The sequence below is a fragment of the Vicugna pacos genome, chromosome 11, assembly GCF_048564905.1.
Source record: "Vicugna pacos chromosome 11, VicPac4, whole genome shotgun sequence".
NCBI classification, from domain to species: domain Eukaryota; kingdom Metazoa; phylum Chordata; class Mammalia; order Artiodactyla; family Camelidae; genus Vicugna; species Vicugna pacos.
Window position 1 is genome coordinate 79,167,172 of NC_132997.1, and position 16,168 is coordinate 79,183,339.

At 53.8% G+C, this 16,168-nt stretch overlaps 1 protein-coding gene across 6 annotated transcripts in view; it reads right to left on the reverse strand.

The window, feature by feature from the left end:
• SH3PXD2A (SH3 and PX domains 2A) overlaps positions 1 to 16,168 on the reverse strand; it is a 231,510-nt gene that overhangs the window by 61,729 nt on the left and 153,613 nt on the right. The window contains exon 7 of one of the 6 annotated variants that reach the window (XM_072971820.1): positions 2,738 to 2,782. The exons of the other annotated variants lie outside the window; for them this stretch is intronic. Within the exon in view, the coding sequence (XP_072827921.1) occupies positions 2,738 to 2,782 (45 nt within the window). The remainder of the gene's footprint in view (positions 1 to 2,737; positions 2,783 to 16,168) is intronic. 6 annotated transcript variants of the gene reach the window in all.

The window sequence follows — 16,168 nt, forward strand, 5'->3', positions numbered from 1 at the left end:
GGGCCGAAGGAGTTGGCCCGAGGGAGGGGGAGGGGGAGTGGAAGGAGCCTCCTGTCTTCAGACAGGAAGGCTTTAGCAGAGACATGGAGAAGGGGGTGTACCTTTTTCAGAGAGGAGAGCTCCTCCCAGGTTGGAAGGGGACTCTGTAAGAGTCTCATCCAGGGATGGGCCTTTGTGCCTTTCTCAGAGCCCCTGGCAGCTCCCCAGAGCCCTGCCCCATCCTTGCCTCCCACCTGCATTCCTCCAACCACCACCTGGATGGACCCCTGGCTCCTGCAAGATCCCGGCTGCCAAGTTAAACTTCTGAATGAGGCTTTTGCCTAGGCAGTCCACTGCTTCAACACCTTTAGTGGGTCACTGCTGCCTATAGAAGAAAGGCCACACTCAAGCTCAGACTTTCTTGACAACCTGAGCTCCCCAAGTTCCCTGACACACAACGCCTCTGATCCAGGCAATAGTCATTTGTTCAACACACGTGTATCGGGCACCCACTATGTGCCGGACACACTGTTCTACATAGGTTCTTAGGTCCCAGTGTCTGCTTTAGCTGTTTCCCCTGCCTGGAAAGCCTTCCCTTCTACCAGCCCCTTTCTACTTAGCCATCTCTGCCCTCCAGGAGCCACATGATCACTCAGCCACAGTGCCTGCTCCTGTCCTGCACTGACTTCCCTGTGCCTTAGACAAGGGTCTCCCTGATGAGGGTAGACAGACAGCCCAGGACTGGTGCCATAGGACATAACTGCCTGAGATTCATGATGTAAGAGCATAAAATTGGGGTCTGAGGCCCTTACTAGCTCTGTGACCCTGCAGACGACACTTAACCTCTCTGAGCTTTAGCTTCCACATCCCTAAACAGGAACAATCACAGTACCTACATTGTGGGGTTGTTCTGAGTGTGGTATGAGGTGACAGGGTTAATGTTCTATGTAAATTGTAGACAGTGTTTATAAAGCAAACAGGAAATGGGAGATGTGGGGAGGAAAAGAGGGGTTTAGGTTCCCCTGAAGCCTCAAAACCAACAGGCAGCTTAGGGCAAGGGCCACAGGCGCCAGGAGAAGGGTGGCCATGGCTCCATCCCTTCTCCTGACTCTCTCAGACCTCCTGGAAGCAGTGAGCACTGCCAGCTGGAGAGCCAGTCCAGAGGCCCCTGAGCCTACTCATGGGTAGATGCCAGCCGAAGCAGCCCAAGGACCCTTGTCTATAAGGATCCCTGGCTTCAGCCCCTTACCTATGGGTTTCCTGTCACTGAACTTACCAACATTCCAGCTGGGGAAATCAAGGCCCAGAGAGACAGAGAGACCAAGACTCCGGCCCCAGACTCCCAGTCTGGCTGGTTTCCCCCAGCCCACATTGCCTCCCCTCAGCCTCTCTCTCCAAACAGCTGGGCTCATCCTGAGAAGCCAAGCCCTACGGTGGCCCCTGCCCCAGGTTCCCCATGCTCTCCATGACCCCCAAACCCCAGGCATCCCACCAAGGTCCCTTCAGTCCCTCACAACTGATTCCTCCCAGGCCGGCCTCAGCCGGCCGGCCTCTCCATAGGCCCTCGGGCAGCCAGGCTATACGTTTGGTGAATAAAATGTATTGTTGTGAGCCAAGTGGGCTCTGGCCCACTGGCTCATGGAGAGGGGAAAAAGGGACAGGAGCCCAGTGATTAGCTCAGGCCGAGGCCCTGGTCACAGGCAACACCAGAAGGATGACTGCAAGGGGCCTGGGGCAGGCAAGGGGTCCTCTGTCCACTGCCTTCTCCTCTGTGCCAACCCCCTTATGTTCAGCTCCCTTTCCTTGCTGGCCCAGCACTTCCCCAGACCTCTGACCCTTCTGTTTTGTCCCCTAACCCCGAGCTTCACCTCTGCTCTCAGGTTTGGGCTGGCAAAGGGAGATCAGGTGGCACTTACAGAAATGGAGGGGCTTCTAGAAGACCCTTCTGGAAACACCATCCTTCTACCTGCCACCATCTCCATCTAACAGCTGAGAACACTGCTATCCAGGTTTTTCTACCATTGTCCAGTAAGACAAAGGCTAAAGGCAAGCCTCTGACCCCTGGCCCAGCTCTGCCCACACACAGGGCACAGGCCCAAGTCCCTGAGGGCCATGGGCAGCCAGGCAGTCCAAGGTCTGAAGGGCCCCCAAGATCAGAGGCAGCTCCAAGCTCTGGATCCCGGAAGCAAGGGAGCTGTGACTTCATCACAGTTTTAAGGCAACCCCACTCCCACCCCACCACTTGACACTGCCCCCCCAACTCAGCTCAGGGTATGTGAGACTTCAGCTCTCTGCCTCACATTAACTGCCTAAAGGGAGATGAATAATCTTTGGCTGGTCCATCTCAGAGGGGTTGAAGATGATGGCAGCCTCACCATCACCTGAGCACTCTGTGTGCCAGACTCCTGGTGAGGTGGTGCTGCTTCCACTTGAAGAGGCTAGAGAAGTTACGCAACCCATCTAAGGAGGCACGGCCAGGACGTGGCAGAGCCGGAATCAAACCCACACATTCTGTGCTGTGTGGTCATCACCCATCAAAGGGCTCCACGGCTGGACCTGGGACCTAAAAAAGGGTTAAAAGGAGGGCAGAGGGTACAGCCAGTGGAAGAGCAAGAGAGGGGTGAGAAGATGCCCGACATGCCGACAAAGGGTGGCTACACATCACAGGGAAGCAGGCGGAGAGCAGCCGGCGGGCACCGGCTCCCACGCACGCATGCCGGGGACACACATGTTCACACACATGCACAGCAGGCAGTACCTGTCACGTCCTTCTTGGGAGACTCAGCCCAGCTGGAGAGCCACACTTCCGAGTCCCCCCCGAGAGCAAGCAGCAGCAGGAGAGAAGAGAAATCAGAGGAGGAGAGAGAACCGTTAGGCAGGCAGGAGGTCCACCGGCGAGTGGCTGCAGGCGCCGCGTTGGGCCGGCGGAAGGCGGGGGAGGGGAGGGGAGTGATTTCCTGGCCCTGGGACGGCTGCTGGGCGTGGGCCTGAGTGATTACAGAGGCGCTGGGACACTGCCGGCCAGGACGAGGATAATGAGGTGTCTGCAAAAACGCAGGAATCCTCTGGAGCACAGAGAATCCTACACAATCTCTGTCTGGAACAGGGCCCACGGGTTATCGTTGCTCTGGAGAAGGCAGCCTGAACCTTTCTCTCTGGCTATGTGGGTGGCTGACCCCAGAGGGCCTCATGGCTCCAAAGATCCTCACCAGGCCAGCAGGCTCAGCAGCCTGGGCCTGGAACCTTCAACATCCAGGTTGGGGAGTCCAAGGCCTTTCTCCAGTCTCCGGGCACCGCACTCCTGGGCCTGTGTCTTGTCCAGCCCTTGCCCCAGCCCCAACCATTGAGGACAGACAGGCCCTGGCAGAATGGGAGGAAACCTCCTTTTAAAGAGTCTCACACCCCAACTCCAACCCAGAAGGATGGGGACCTTTCGTGACCAGAAGAGATGAGGCTCTATTGCAGGCTCAAAGAGTCATGTGTGATCTGGGCCTGTTTCCTCTACAGTGAAATGAGGTTAAAAGCTGTCCTCCTGTCAAGAGGGAAGGACAAAGTCAAAGCACCTAAAACAGCTTAAGATTGTGAGATGTGCTATAGTAACATAACAAGGCAAGAAGCTCTTAGCCTAATTAATGTGTGAACATTTCTAGACTATCAGAGGCTCAGCACGTAACACTGATCATCCACCTATAGTCACAGTGGCTCATTTACACCCGACAATCCCTTGAGATACGTACGCATTTTTTGCCCCATTTTACAGGGGTGGAATCTCTGAGTTTAGACAGGGAAGGAACCGGCCCAAGTGCACACAAGGTCAAAGTAGCAGAGCCAGAAATGGAACCAGGTCTGGGACACCCCAGCTGGTGCCTCCTCTGCTGAACTGCTCATGGCCTCCCGAGGAGAACAGCACTGGCTATAGCGGGGACCACAAGACGGAAACGTGGAGGTGCACGTCTGAGAGGCAAACCCTCGGCCTGCCCACCCAGCGCTGGCCAGGAGAGCGAGCTGCCTGACAGAGTAATGACAATCACAACAGCATTCACTGCACATCCAGCGTTGTGCTGAGCACTTACATGTAACAAGTCATCTGTTTTCCACAATAAACCCACAGTGACAAGGTACTCCCTCCGTTTTGCAGATGAAGAAAATGAACCAGAAAGGTGAAGTTCCTTGGCCCAAGGTCACACAGCCAGTACAGTGCCCATCTCTTGTGGGGACACAGGCTTCAGGCTTTGGCTTGATACCACTCACCATTTAAAGTGAGTGGTATCAAACTAAAGGACCTAACTCTCCCTCATTCAGCAAGCCTCCCTCCAATTGCAGGCTGGCTCCCACACAGAACCGGGAAGCCTGGCCCTGCCGGTCCTCACTGTGAACCAGGAGAGTGGAGCTCTCACGGAGAGGCTTGGTGAGACCTCTGGAGTCTGTCTGGATTCAAATCCAGGCTCTGACCCCTTTGATAAAGTCTCTGAACCTGTCCCCTGGGCATATCCCATGAGCTTGGTTCAATCAGCTCTTGGGGCATCAGGAAAATCAGACTCCTGGAGTTGCAAGGACAAGACCTGGATGGCAGCTCAATACTGGATGCACCAAGAAAATGCTGGCACCCAGAGATGCTTCCCACAGACAGCCCCGGACACCGGGTCCGCTAGAACTGGGGGCAGAGGGACTCTGGGGGGCTACACTCAGCATCCTGTGGCCAGAAATCTCCTGGGACAGCAGGAGCCAGGCTGGCCCTGCTTTCATGTCCCGGGTGGGGCAGGGCTGGTAAGACAAGGCAGACACACTCAGAAGCTTTAAACTCCTGTGGCCGAGTGGGTCTGAGTTCAGAATGCAGGGCTTCATTGCCTGGTGCCAGATCTTGCTGGGGCTGACTTCTTGCTCCTGTGCCCCACATGTGGCCAAGTGGGCCGCCTCTCAACAAGGCCATCCTAACGCCCTAGGGCAGGCCTATTGCCAGGTGCATCCCAGCCCTGGGCTGAGCCAGCTAAGAGGTTACCCACACCTCTGTCCTTCTCTGCTGGCTTTGTTACTTTGTACACTTTCCTTTGGGGTTTTCAGAAGGAAGCCTTTTGGGAAGTGCTAATGTCTGTCAGTGAGCCAAGGGAAATTACCTGGCTAAGGGCCTGGAGGACCCAGGAAGACGTGTTCTGCTAGAGGAGGAGCGACAGACTTTCTGTAAAGGGCCAGATACTAAAGGTCAATACTTTAGGCTTTGGGGGCCACGTGGTCTCTGTTGAGACTACTCACCTCTGCTGTTTCAGTGCAGAAGCAGCCCCCAGCAATCCGTAGAGGAATGAATGAGCTGTGTGCTAATAAAACTTTATTTATAAAACCATGTGGTGGGCTGGGTTTGGCCTGTGGGCAGTGGTTTTGCCAGGCCCTAGGCTAGGAGATGAGGTTGTCAGAGATGGGGAGCTGTTCTCTTTCAATGGGGAGATGCTCTAAAACCCCAGGAGAGAGAAGTGGGGGCCATTGGCCCACCTGGACTAAATGCTCACAAGGCCTTTGCTGCTTGGTTGGGTTTTTCAACAATCATCTTGAAGGGTCTGACGCCCTTCCAGGACTTTGGGGTGTGGGCATTTGGGCAGGCCAGGGGGAGTGGACAGGGAAAGATCCCTCAGCCTCTGGAAACCGAGTCCCCACTCCTAAGTGTGGAACAACTCAAGCTCATGCCCACCCGCCCCCCACCCCGCAATAAGCAAGCCTTCCCTCTTTCCAAAGGAAAATGGGAAGCGAACCAGAAACGAGCCTGTCTTTTAAAAAGAAAAGACTTTTTAAAACGTGATTTATTTCCCAGTCCCCCTGGATCCGCAGAATTAATCCAGTTCCGCAGCTCCCACCCCAAATTTCCCCTCTTTGGAGTGCCTTCTCTCCAGCCCACCCGAGCAAGCCCTCTCCCAGGGTGGGGAGGACCCCCACCTCCAGCTCATTACAATGAACAGAGGAGAGGCCCCTGGCTCACAGACCCTGGCCCCGCCCTCCGGCCAGTAGACCAACAAGGCTGCTGGCTCAGGCCTGGGAAAATGGCGAGATGGGGAGACAGGGTGAAGGAGAAAGAGGCAGGCGCAGCCAAATGAGCAGCTGTGAGTGACACGAAACAACTGCTTCCTGCCCTCCCTGCTGTCTCCATCCCCCTCTCTCTGGTGACAGAGTAGACTACGGGCCCTTGTGGAAAGCAAGGGGCGTGAGACTGGGAATCTGCACAACTGGTTTTACTGTGAACTGGCTGTGTGACCCTGGGCAAGTGGCTTGACTTCTCTGGGCCTTGATGCTCTTATCTGTAAAATCAAGCATTTGGGCCCACTGATCTCCAAGATACTTGTTTAACGTTCTAGACTCTTCCAGCAGAAACCTGCTAGCCTCCATAATGTAAGTGCACCACAGCTGAAACATCTTTCCTGAGAAACAGACTGCCTTTCCAGGGAAAACCACTTGAACACATTCTCAGTATATGAAACTCAAGTGAAGAAGGCCAACAGTTGGGAGGCAGAGAGGAACTGGAGCAGGAATTTTTTTAAATCTTGGTTTTTGTGCTTACTCTGCTCAGCTCACTGATTCTGGGGCATTTAGCAAACCTCTAAGCCTCTTTTCCATCTGTGAAAAAGGGTGATAAAAATACCTACCTTGTCATCTTCATAGGGCTGCCTTAAGAGTGAAATGGCCTATTGCCTGTGAAAGGTTTTGGAGGGGCAGGAATTAGGCCTCTGGAACACAGAAGGGGAGTGGGTGACAGGGACAAAGCTGGGAGACAGGAGGCATGGGGACAGGGTCCCTCCCTTGGCCATTCCACAAGACTCGTGTCCCTGCCACACCCATTCCTCCTGGCTTGCCAGACCAGCAAGAATCCAGGCCCAGAGAAAACCAGGTGCCTGCAAATCCCAGCCAAGTACAGTGACCTGAGGACACATGGATGCTGAACCCGACTCTTGTCAAGTCCAGGTGATTACGAGAAATCAAGAATTTCAACGCTCTAAGTGCCGCCAACTTTAAGGACGTTCCCCGCAAGCACATATACACCCAAGTACTACATAATAAACACCTGGAGAGACCTAAGTTAGGAAATGGACTCTTATTGGTTCATAATAAGGTTTCTGTTAACATTGAGTAACTCCAGAGCAGTGAGAATTGGGTTCAATTTACCCAAATCTAGTCTCAAAGCATGCTTCCAGGAATTCTTCCCTGGTGTAAAGCAAGTTCCACCCATCCAAACTAATAAATCCAGAGTGGGCTGCGAGCCCAGGTGGGAGAGACAGGAGAACAGCCAACAGCACAAACTCCTCGGAGAATGAAAGCAAACCAAGGGCTCAGGGCGACCAGGGCAGGGTCACCCGCCTTATCGGCTTACACAGCCCCCGCCCTGGGCTCCTGGGAGGGGAGGAGAAGCAGGGCCCCTGCACGGAATGAATCCCCCACTTCCATCTTCTCTGCATCCCTCCAGTCTTCAACATCTCAGCATACTGAACACTCAAGACCCCTCCCTCTTTGGGAATTCTATTGTTCTTACCTCACTGCAGCCTTGAACTGGTTTCTGAATATCTGTTGTATTCTAGTCTTTTCCCTCCTTTTGTAAAACTGAACTTTGCGTAGGGCTAAATTTCTTAGGTTTCCTCCAGATGCCACATGTTTCTTTTCCTTTTTGACTAGGCCATCAGGGAACTCGGCCACTGCTTTTAGGCCATCAACTAATTAGGGCCTGACAGCTGCTATTCAACAGTCCTGTTATTTAATAGGAGGAGGAGGAGCTGCTACTTTTTCATGAGTAGAGCACTTCTCTTGTTGCAGGCACAGTACTGTCAAAGGCACATAGTAACTCAGACCTTTACAAGAGCCCTACAGGGCTGACAGTCCTTCACAAAGAAGTAGTTCCTTTACCAGCTTGGCCTACTGATATATAGTGCCTGCAATGGGTCATTGTGCTCAGAGCAGCAGAAACAGAGGCACAACAGTGAAGTGATATGAATGGCAGCCGGGAAAAGCATGGCACGAATTCAGATGGTGCAGCCGGAGAACAAGCCATAGCTCAAACAGGACTTCTAACCCAAAGTCACAGTTGGGAAGTTGGCAAGTGTCCAGTTATAAGGTGGATGAGCTGCTGCTCCCCTGGGCAGCTGTCTGCAGTCGCTCCAGGGGAAGCAGCAGCCTCTAGTTCGTCATCAATACCTATGGCATGAAAAAAAATCATGCCCTTGGACTGGAGGAGTGAGGGGTCAATGCTGCAGCCCAGACCGCCTCCTTCACGCATAGCCTCCAAGGCAGAGCTGGCTTCAGGCACGTGATCTGCACAGGTGCACAGGGACTCACACTTGGAAGGGTCCTGTGCTTGGTTTCATATCCTTCTGTCCCCAATCTGAGATCTTTAATAATTTATGAACAAGAGGCTCTGTAAATTATGTAGCTGGTCCTGCGCAAGGTCTAAGGGTTCTGGGCCACAGATTTCTGAGCTAAATAAATTACCTCTAAAGGCTGGAAGGAGCACACTGGGGACTCAGGACCACAGAGGAGAAGAAATTTGCCTAAGATCACACAGCAAGGTAGTGGCAGGGCTGGGGCTGGAACAAGCATACCAGTTCCCACTTTCTCAACACGCATGCTAGGTACTGGGCTAAACATTCAATGAGCATTAGCTAATTTCATCCTTACAACAACCCGTGTTTTACAGATCCAGAAAGTGAAGCTCAGGAAAGTTAAGGTTTTTCCCAAGGCCCCACAGCGAGACTTCAGCCCAGGCAAACTGGCCAAGAATTGGGAACAAGGGAGCATAAAAACAGGGGATTTCATTCTCTGGTTCTTCCCCGGCCACTGGCCAAGGGAGGCTCTTTTATATCTGTTGAGTTTCTCTTAATAAATGTCGTCATATTCCTATTCATTTTGCTCTCAGTAGGAAGGGGCCTGCCTCCTTCCCCAGAAGCTGCCTTTCCCAGATTCCAGAGTCCATGCAGGGGCAGCCCAACCCGGGGTGGGAATGCAGCACTGACCCTCTGGCCACTAAGCCACACAGTCAGAGGACAGTCGGTCTCCTGGCTCAGGTGGGGAATGGGGTGGGGTGGGGGCTGGGCCTGAAGCCATTCCACAGCCCCTTAGGGACTGAGTCCAAGGGCACCCACCTAGGCCATGGCTGGGGCCAGCACAGATGGCCCAACCCAAGTGGGTGGACTGAGAGGCCAAGGATGCTCCCAGGAGCACTTCAACTGCCTGGGTGCAGGGGCTGGGGGGAGGGCTGCCCTGGCAGGAGGTGGCCAGCAGGTCTGCCTCCTCCTTCCACCCTGCAGGGGGCGGCCGGTAGGTCTGCCTCCTCCTTCCACCCTGCTCGAAAGACCTTCAGCCTCTTGGTTAAAGACAAGTGCTGTGGTGAGTCAGATGGGCCGTGGGCGGACAGAGGGGCGCTGTGTGGGGAGGCCGGCTGGGTTCTGAGCCTCGCTTCCAGCAGCTGCTGCCTGACCCCGCTGCAGCCCTTTGGGTGGCGGCCTCCCCCTAAGCCCTTGGGTTCTCACCTCTCCCCACGCCGGGGCGCTGGTGTGCAGAGAAGAGACAAACTCAACACTGTTCAGAGTTCCAGGATCCCAGCCACCCCTCATCCCTGGGGTGGTCTGCCTTGGTGGTCCTCCCCTACTTACTGGGATAGTCCCCTTCCAATCCCCCACCCACTAGCTCTCCCAGCCAAAGCTGGTGAGGGTGAGGCAGCGGCAGCAGCAGAAACAGGGGCCAGCAATGCAGGACGAAGGGAGCAGCTGCTGGGTCCCCAGGGCCCCAGCCAGCAGCCCACCCCGCTCCCTGGTTCAGTCTCTACAAGAGCCGTGAGAGATGGAGTCAACAGCAACGGGCCCAGGACTGACATTACCATCCCAGGGCCATGAAAAGCGCAATGTCTTGTTTTCTCCAGACTGGACTCTTGCTATCAGAGTATCAATGAATCAACTGCCAACTGTTTAAAGGCAGCATGGCTCCCTCGGCCACCTGCCTGGCACTGTCGGCGCTGCCTATATAGTGCATCCTCACTGCCCCAGGCCGCCCAGACCCAGCTGGAGGGCAGGCTGGGGCCAGACCCAGCAGGCAGGGCTCCGTGCGGGGACCCGTGGTGGGTGGGGGCGACCACGGGGTTGAGTCCTGGAGCCTGTGCATCTGTAACGGGGCCCCACTTTTGGGGCAGCGCTCATGATGCTTCAGCTGATGTCTGGCTGGATATTGCCACTGGCTGGAGCGGGCGGGGCTAGGGATGAAGGGCCAGGGGCTGGGGCAGAGCACACCTGCAAGATGAGGTTGAGGATGACCCCCATCAATGTTTGTTTGCTTCCCTCATCTTGCCCTTGGCAGGACCTCTGTGTTGTTCACTGATAGTGTCAGCTGGACAGTGCTGTAGTCCTAGCAAGTATCTGGCACATAGTAGGTGCTTAATCAAAATTTCTGAGTCTCTCCAATCAGATCTGAAGTTCCTTCAGGGTCTTAACCCTGTCAGCATCCTCACAGCACACCCAAGACATTAGGCGGTGCCTAGAAAGTCTTCGGTGGCTTATGGAAGGACGAATACTCGGTGCACTCAGTCCCAAGGGGTTCACAGGGAAACTGAGGCCCAGCTTACCCCACTGCTCCAGGGCCTTCTTGGCACCCAAGTCCCTGCATTGCCTCTCGTCCAGGTCTTACCTAGGTGGCCTAGGACACATATGGGCATTCTCAGGCCAGAAAGACCCTAAAACTAGCTGGTGCTATGCAGAGTAACTCATGGGCAGGCCCCCAACCCCACAGAACATCCCTGGAAGGCTACAGGCTTCCAGCATCTGCTGTGAAGTCCTTCAAAGAGATTAAAAAAATTTTTTTTATCCATAACCAATATGGTCTATGGCAAGATGGATGTTGCAGGAAATGGGAGTCTGAGCAAAAACAACTGGCTTATCTATGATGTCTGGTGGGAGCAGGGCTCAGCAGGGCTCGGCGCAGCCTCCCAGGGTGTGTGCCTGGAGCCCGGGGGCCTTTCCTCACCCCCATCTCTCTCTTGCTCTGCGTGGGTTTGGACCAATTGCCTGAGCTCTCAGATGCCACGTAAACAGAGCAGTGTGTGTGCGTATGCGCGCGCGCGTGCGTGCACACGCGTGCGCACGCGCGCGCGCACGCACACACATCACTGCTTGGGAAATCCCCACATCTGGCTCTCACGTGACCAAGCTATGCCCAGGAGGCCGCAGCTGGGAAGGCCTGGAGGACAGGGGAGGGTCAGGACTGTGTGAGCTCTCTGGGGAAGCATGCAGTTAACCCTTTGGCACCACAGCTCAGGGTCTCTGGCTAATGCTGAGCTTCCACCCCCGGGAGAAGCCAGGAGGGAGACCCATGCTCAGGCGGCCCCATCCTGGCTCACTGCAAAAGTGAGAAGGTGACATCACTTCTCTGGGTCCCCCTGGTCTTCACCTGTGACTTGAAGGGGCTGCTCTTTCTCCGTCCTGGCATCCTAGTCGATCATTAACCACTAGGGAGACCCATTGGACAAAGGCTCCTTCCACAATAGAGACCCATCTGTTAGTCAGATATTTAATGAGCACTTCTTAGTGCCAGTCACCATGGCTCTGGAATCGTATGGAATCAGGATTCCTGCCCTCCTTTCATAGGCAGGGCATGCGTCCCCCAGAGACCACTGGAAGCGAGAGTCCTCCTAACAAGGAAAAAGTCAGGTCACTTTTGGGGCAAGTTCTCTCCAACCTAGGCACGTGCATTGATTTTATAATTAGAACTTTTTAAGCTTCAACCACTTAAGTAACCCAGGTGGCCATCTGCAGAGGTATCTCTGAAACAGTACTGCCCAGCAGGTACTGGGGAGATGTGGAGGACACGCCCCAGCCCAGTTTAGGAGACGTGGCACGCTTGCACAGCCAGTGCTGAGACTGGCCAGATGCCTCTGCAGGCCACCCCCCTCCCCAGCCACCCGCTCCTTGCTGACTCATCTAAGAATCTCAGGGAACCAGGGGTGGAAAGCCTTGCTCGGCCCCCAACCCGCAGGCAGGGCTGTGTACCTCCCCCGGGGAGGCTTCCTTGCGCTCTGCCCCAACCCCCATCATAGCACTAGGACAGCACATAACTGTGGTTTACTTTCCTACCTCCCTGACCCAACTTAGAGTCCTGAGGCCACAGACCTCATCATATCCAGTTTGGTACCACTGGGCTTGGAATACAGGGCTTGGCACAGAGAAGGCAGTCAGATGTTCATTGGACAAATCTTCCTAACGGCCACGGCCAGAGCCAGTGAGGTCAGCTATAGGTCCAGCAGGAACCACCCAATCCTGGGAGAGTCTGACACTAGCATCCGCTTGGAAACTTGCTTCTTATCAATTCAGGCCTCAAGGGATCCCCCCTCCTTGCCCCCTGGGAGAGCTGCCACTAGTGTCAAGGCCTATTCAGAACCCTGTGGTCAAATGCAAATGAACAACTGTCAGCTCTGGGAGCCACTAGGCTCCAGGAGGGCTAGTGTATGGCAGAGAGGTAACAGACCAGGAGAACTTGTCCCACCCAGACAGATCGGGGACAAGGGACGTTAAAATCTGCATGTTCGCAAGGAAAGTCTCCCGGGGTGGGGGTGGGGGGTTGCCAACATACAAAGACAGTCTTAGTTTGGCTTCTTGTCACTAGCCTGTCATCACAGCTTTCCAAGGACCTCACCCTCCTGCCAGGAACAGTTAGGTACCCAACCCTGACCCTGATCCAACACTTAGGGGTGTCTAAGGTGGTCCAGGGCTGGAGCTGGAAGACCCTGGCTAGGAGGAAAGACAGCCCCCAGCCACCTGCGGGGGCCTTCTACAACACCGCACCCAGTAGCCAGATGCCGCGTGGGGGCGGGGAAAGCATCTCAAAGAGGTGGTAGCTCTTTTCGAGCACAAGGAACAGAAGGGACTTTCTGACATTGCCCAGTTTTCTTGGTACCAGAATCCAGATCTAACATGAACAACACACATCTTCATACCAGCTGCTTGGGTCACACGTGGCAATGAACAGATCCAGGGGGCAAAGCAGAAAACATTTTTTTCCCTGCAAACTTGCAAGTTTTACTGAAACTTTGGAAAATTTTTCTCTGCCGTCACACTTCAAAACTGACCAATTATAAAAATGCCATGAGCCAATGGAGTTACACATGCCACATTTCTGCTTTTAAACAAGTAACTTTAGATCAGAACAAGGTGCTAAAACAATAAATAATGCACATTTCCTCCAAATCTTTGTTTTTCCACTGGCTTCGTCATTACTGGAAATGTTGCCTCTTTTGTCACATGTTTATAAACCAAAACGCCCAAGTGGGGAACAAGTTATTTTCTGGCTGAGGGCCGTGGTGGGAAGCACTTCTCTGCTGGACCACAATGCGGGTGTTTCCTCCCTTGAGGAAAAAAAACCTTATGGAAATAAGAGGCAGGCAGAGTCTTGTCACTGCCTCCTGATGAGGCCAGAAGGGAGGCTGGTGGCTGGACAGGCCCTTTGGATAGCCATTCTCCAAGGCCCTGAATGCTGGGCTTCAGTCCTCTGATTGGCCACCCCACCCTTCCCACATCGGTCCACCCAACTTGGAGCACAACTAAATGAACCTTCAAAGAGCAGCCCCATCAAGTCACAGTCCATCCTGGGGGCTCTGATTCTTCTGCTACCTCACTGCCTTTCGACCCTGAATACGGCCATCCACCCGCATGGACAATCCATCCCAAATCCAATCCTGGCTTGATCTCAGGATCCTTGGGGAGCCCGTCAAAACTGCCTGGCGCTCCTAGGCATCGCCCTCAGAGATGCTGATTCAGGAGGTCTGGGCAGGGCCTGGGAGTCTGTGCTTCCACAAGCAGGCTCAGGATTCTCAGCACACCTCTGGGCCTTTGCATGTGCCACCCCCTTCCAGACCCTCTTCCCATTTTCCCAGCAGGAAAGGTCAGGTGATAGGAGTGATGGCAGAAAGAAGCTAAGCAAGCAGGGCTGAAGGAACCAAGGCTACCTACCAGCTATCTGCTTCCTTCCTGGGAGTGAGATACGTGCTTCCAGGATTTGGGGAGCCCTCCCCTCTCCTCCCCTGCTTCATGTGTCCAGGCCACTAGGGCAGTGGGACCACACTGCCTGCAGCCAGGGGAGTCGTGGCACAGACACACACTTTCTCCATCGCATCACTGCCACATGGGCTGCCTGTGGAGCTGCCAAATCAATCAGCCTTCTTTCAGTTCCAATTAGTTGGCTTTGAACTCCAGGGGTGACATTAGGCTGAGGACCCAGAGCCACAAAAATAAAAATTATTTTAAAACACCAGCCCAGGTGAGATGTGCTAGAAGGCAATGCCCTCAAGAGACACGTTCTTTTGGAACAGGCCATTGCAGGGTGCCAGGAATGTCTTGGCTGTGTTTGCTCAGCAGCCTGGGCCTTTCTCCCTGAGGATGGGTGGCTGCAGCAGAGAAGCCTGGGGAATGGCTTTGAAAAGTCTTGCTGATATACCCTCCAAGGTTTCCTTTCCAGACGCATCTCCTGCTCTCCCCTTTCCTAGCCCTTCACTCCTGCCAAGCCAGACACCTCTTCTTCCCTCAAACTTCTCAAACTCACCCCAGCCTCCGAGTCCTTGCTCATGCCTGGCCCTCTGCTCATCCCAATCCCTTCTATCCTCCAGGACACATCTCCAGCCTCCCCCATCTTGGTTAGTGCCCTGCCTCCAGTCAGTTCTGACTCCCACTGCTTGTGGATTGCAATCCATCCTGCCTTGTATTTCTTAATGAAACCCCAAGGACATCCTACTTTCTCAGTTGACCTGTGAGCTCCTCGGGGTTATGGACAATCAGTCACTTAAGGTGAGTAGAGCAGGCCCGGGCCGAGAACCTGGTTCTGCTCTGTGTCCGACTGGGACATTCATCCTGGGGGAAGATGAAGCACGACAGACCTGCTTTCTCTGCCTCACCACGCCCCCCTCCCAGCTCTGCCTCATTCCAGGTTTGGTGGAAGGGTGAAGAGCAGGAGGCCAGGTTCTGCCCACCCCTCACCCCAGCAGCAGCCCCTGTCAATTACTTCTACTGCGAAAGGAGGAGGGGAGACTAACTGTATAGTAGACAGAACCTACGGGCAGGTTTTGCTTTAAGCCAGTCCACTTCATTAAAAACTGAATTCATACGAAGAGTCACACCCTGCAGAGGGACCTTTTACCCAATCAAAAATCCCTGGTGACAAAAATAGACTCATGGAGAGAGAATACAGACTTGTGGTTACCAGGGGGGTAGAGGGTGGGAAGGGATAGACTGGGATTTCAAAATTGTAGAATAGATAAACAAGATTACACTGTATAGCACAGGGAAATATACACAAAATGTTATGATAAATCACAGAGAAAAAATGTGACAATGAGTGTGTATATGTCCATGAATGACTGAAAAATTGTGCTCAACAGTGGAATTAGACACAACATTGTAAAATGATTATAAATCAATAAAAAATGTAAAAAAAAAAATCCCTGGTGACAAATGGGTTCTTTCTAGAAACCTCAGAGGGGGTTCTCTTGGGGAAGGCCCTTCTGGGTCTGTGGAAACACCTGCTAGACATCTCCAGTGCCCAGTCCTGCTTACCTGTGGATCCCTCAGGCCTTGGCTCAGGAGGGAACAGACCTCAGTGGAAAGAGGTTCGGACCAGAAGGACCAGACTTAAATCCTGTGTCTACCTGGCGAGACGATCTTGGACAGGTTCCTGAACCCACCCCTCCTGGTCTAGGAAAGGCGGTAAGACCATCTGCCTAGGTTGTTGGGGAGCCGCCTGGCAAGTATGAGGTGGTGCACACTCCACCCTCCCCCACTGGTTGAGCAGAGTCTCTCCTGGACGAGGGCAAATGCCAAAGCCAGTGGTCCCTCCTGTTCAGGAGCTGGACACCCAGGGTGCTGCCTCCCACTTGCAATAAAAATAGCTTAACCCTTAGTGTTTTCCTGTAGCAGACATCTCATATGTATTAATACACATTCAAGCCTCAAACAACCTGGTGAAGTGCTATCATTATACCCATTTCACAGATGAGGAAACTGAGGCACAGGAAGTTAAGGACCTGCCCAAGACCACACAGCTGGCAGATCAGGGACACAAAACTAGGCATTCTGGCCCCAGAGCCTGTGTTCTTAACTCTACAGAATATTCTGCAATGTCCAAGTCTAAGTTCTGTCTCCTCTGGGGCCAGGCCCTGGCTCACAGAATGAAAATAAATGCTTCAAGTGGATCT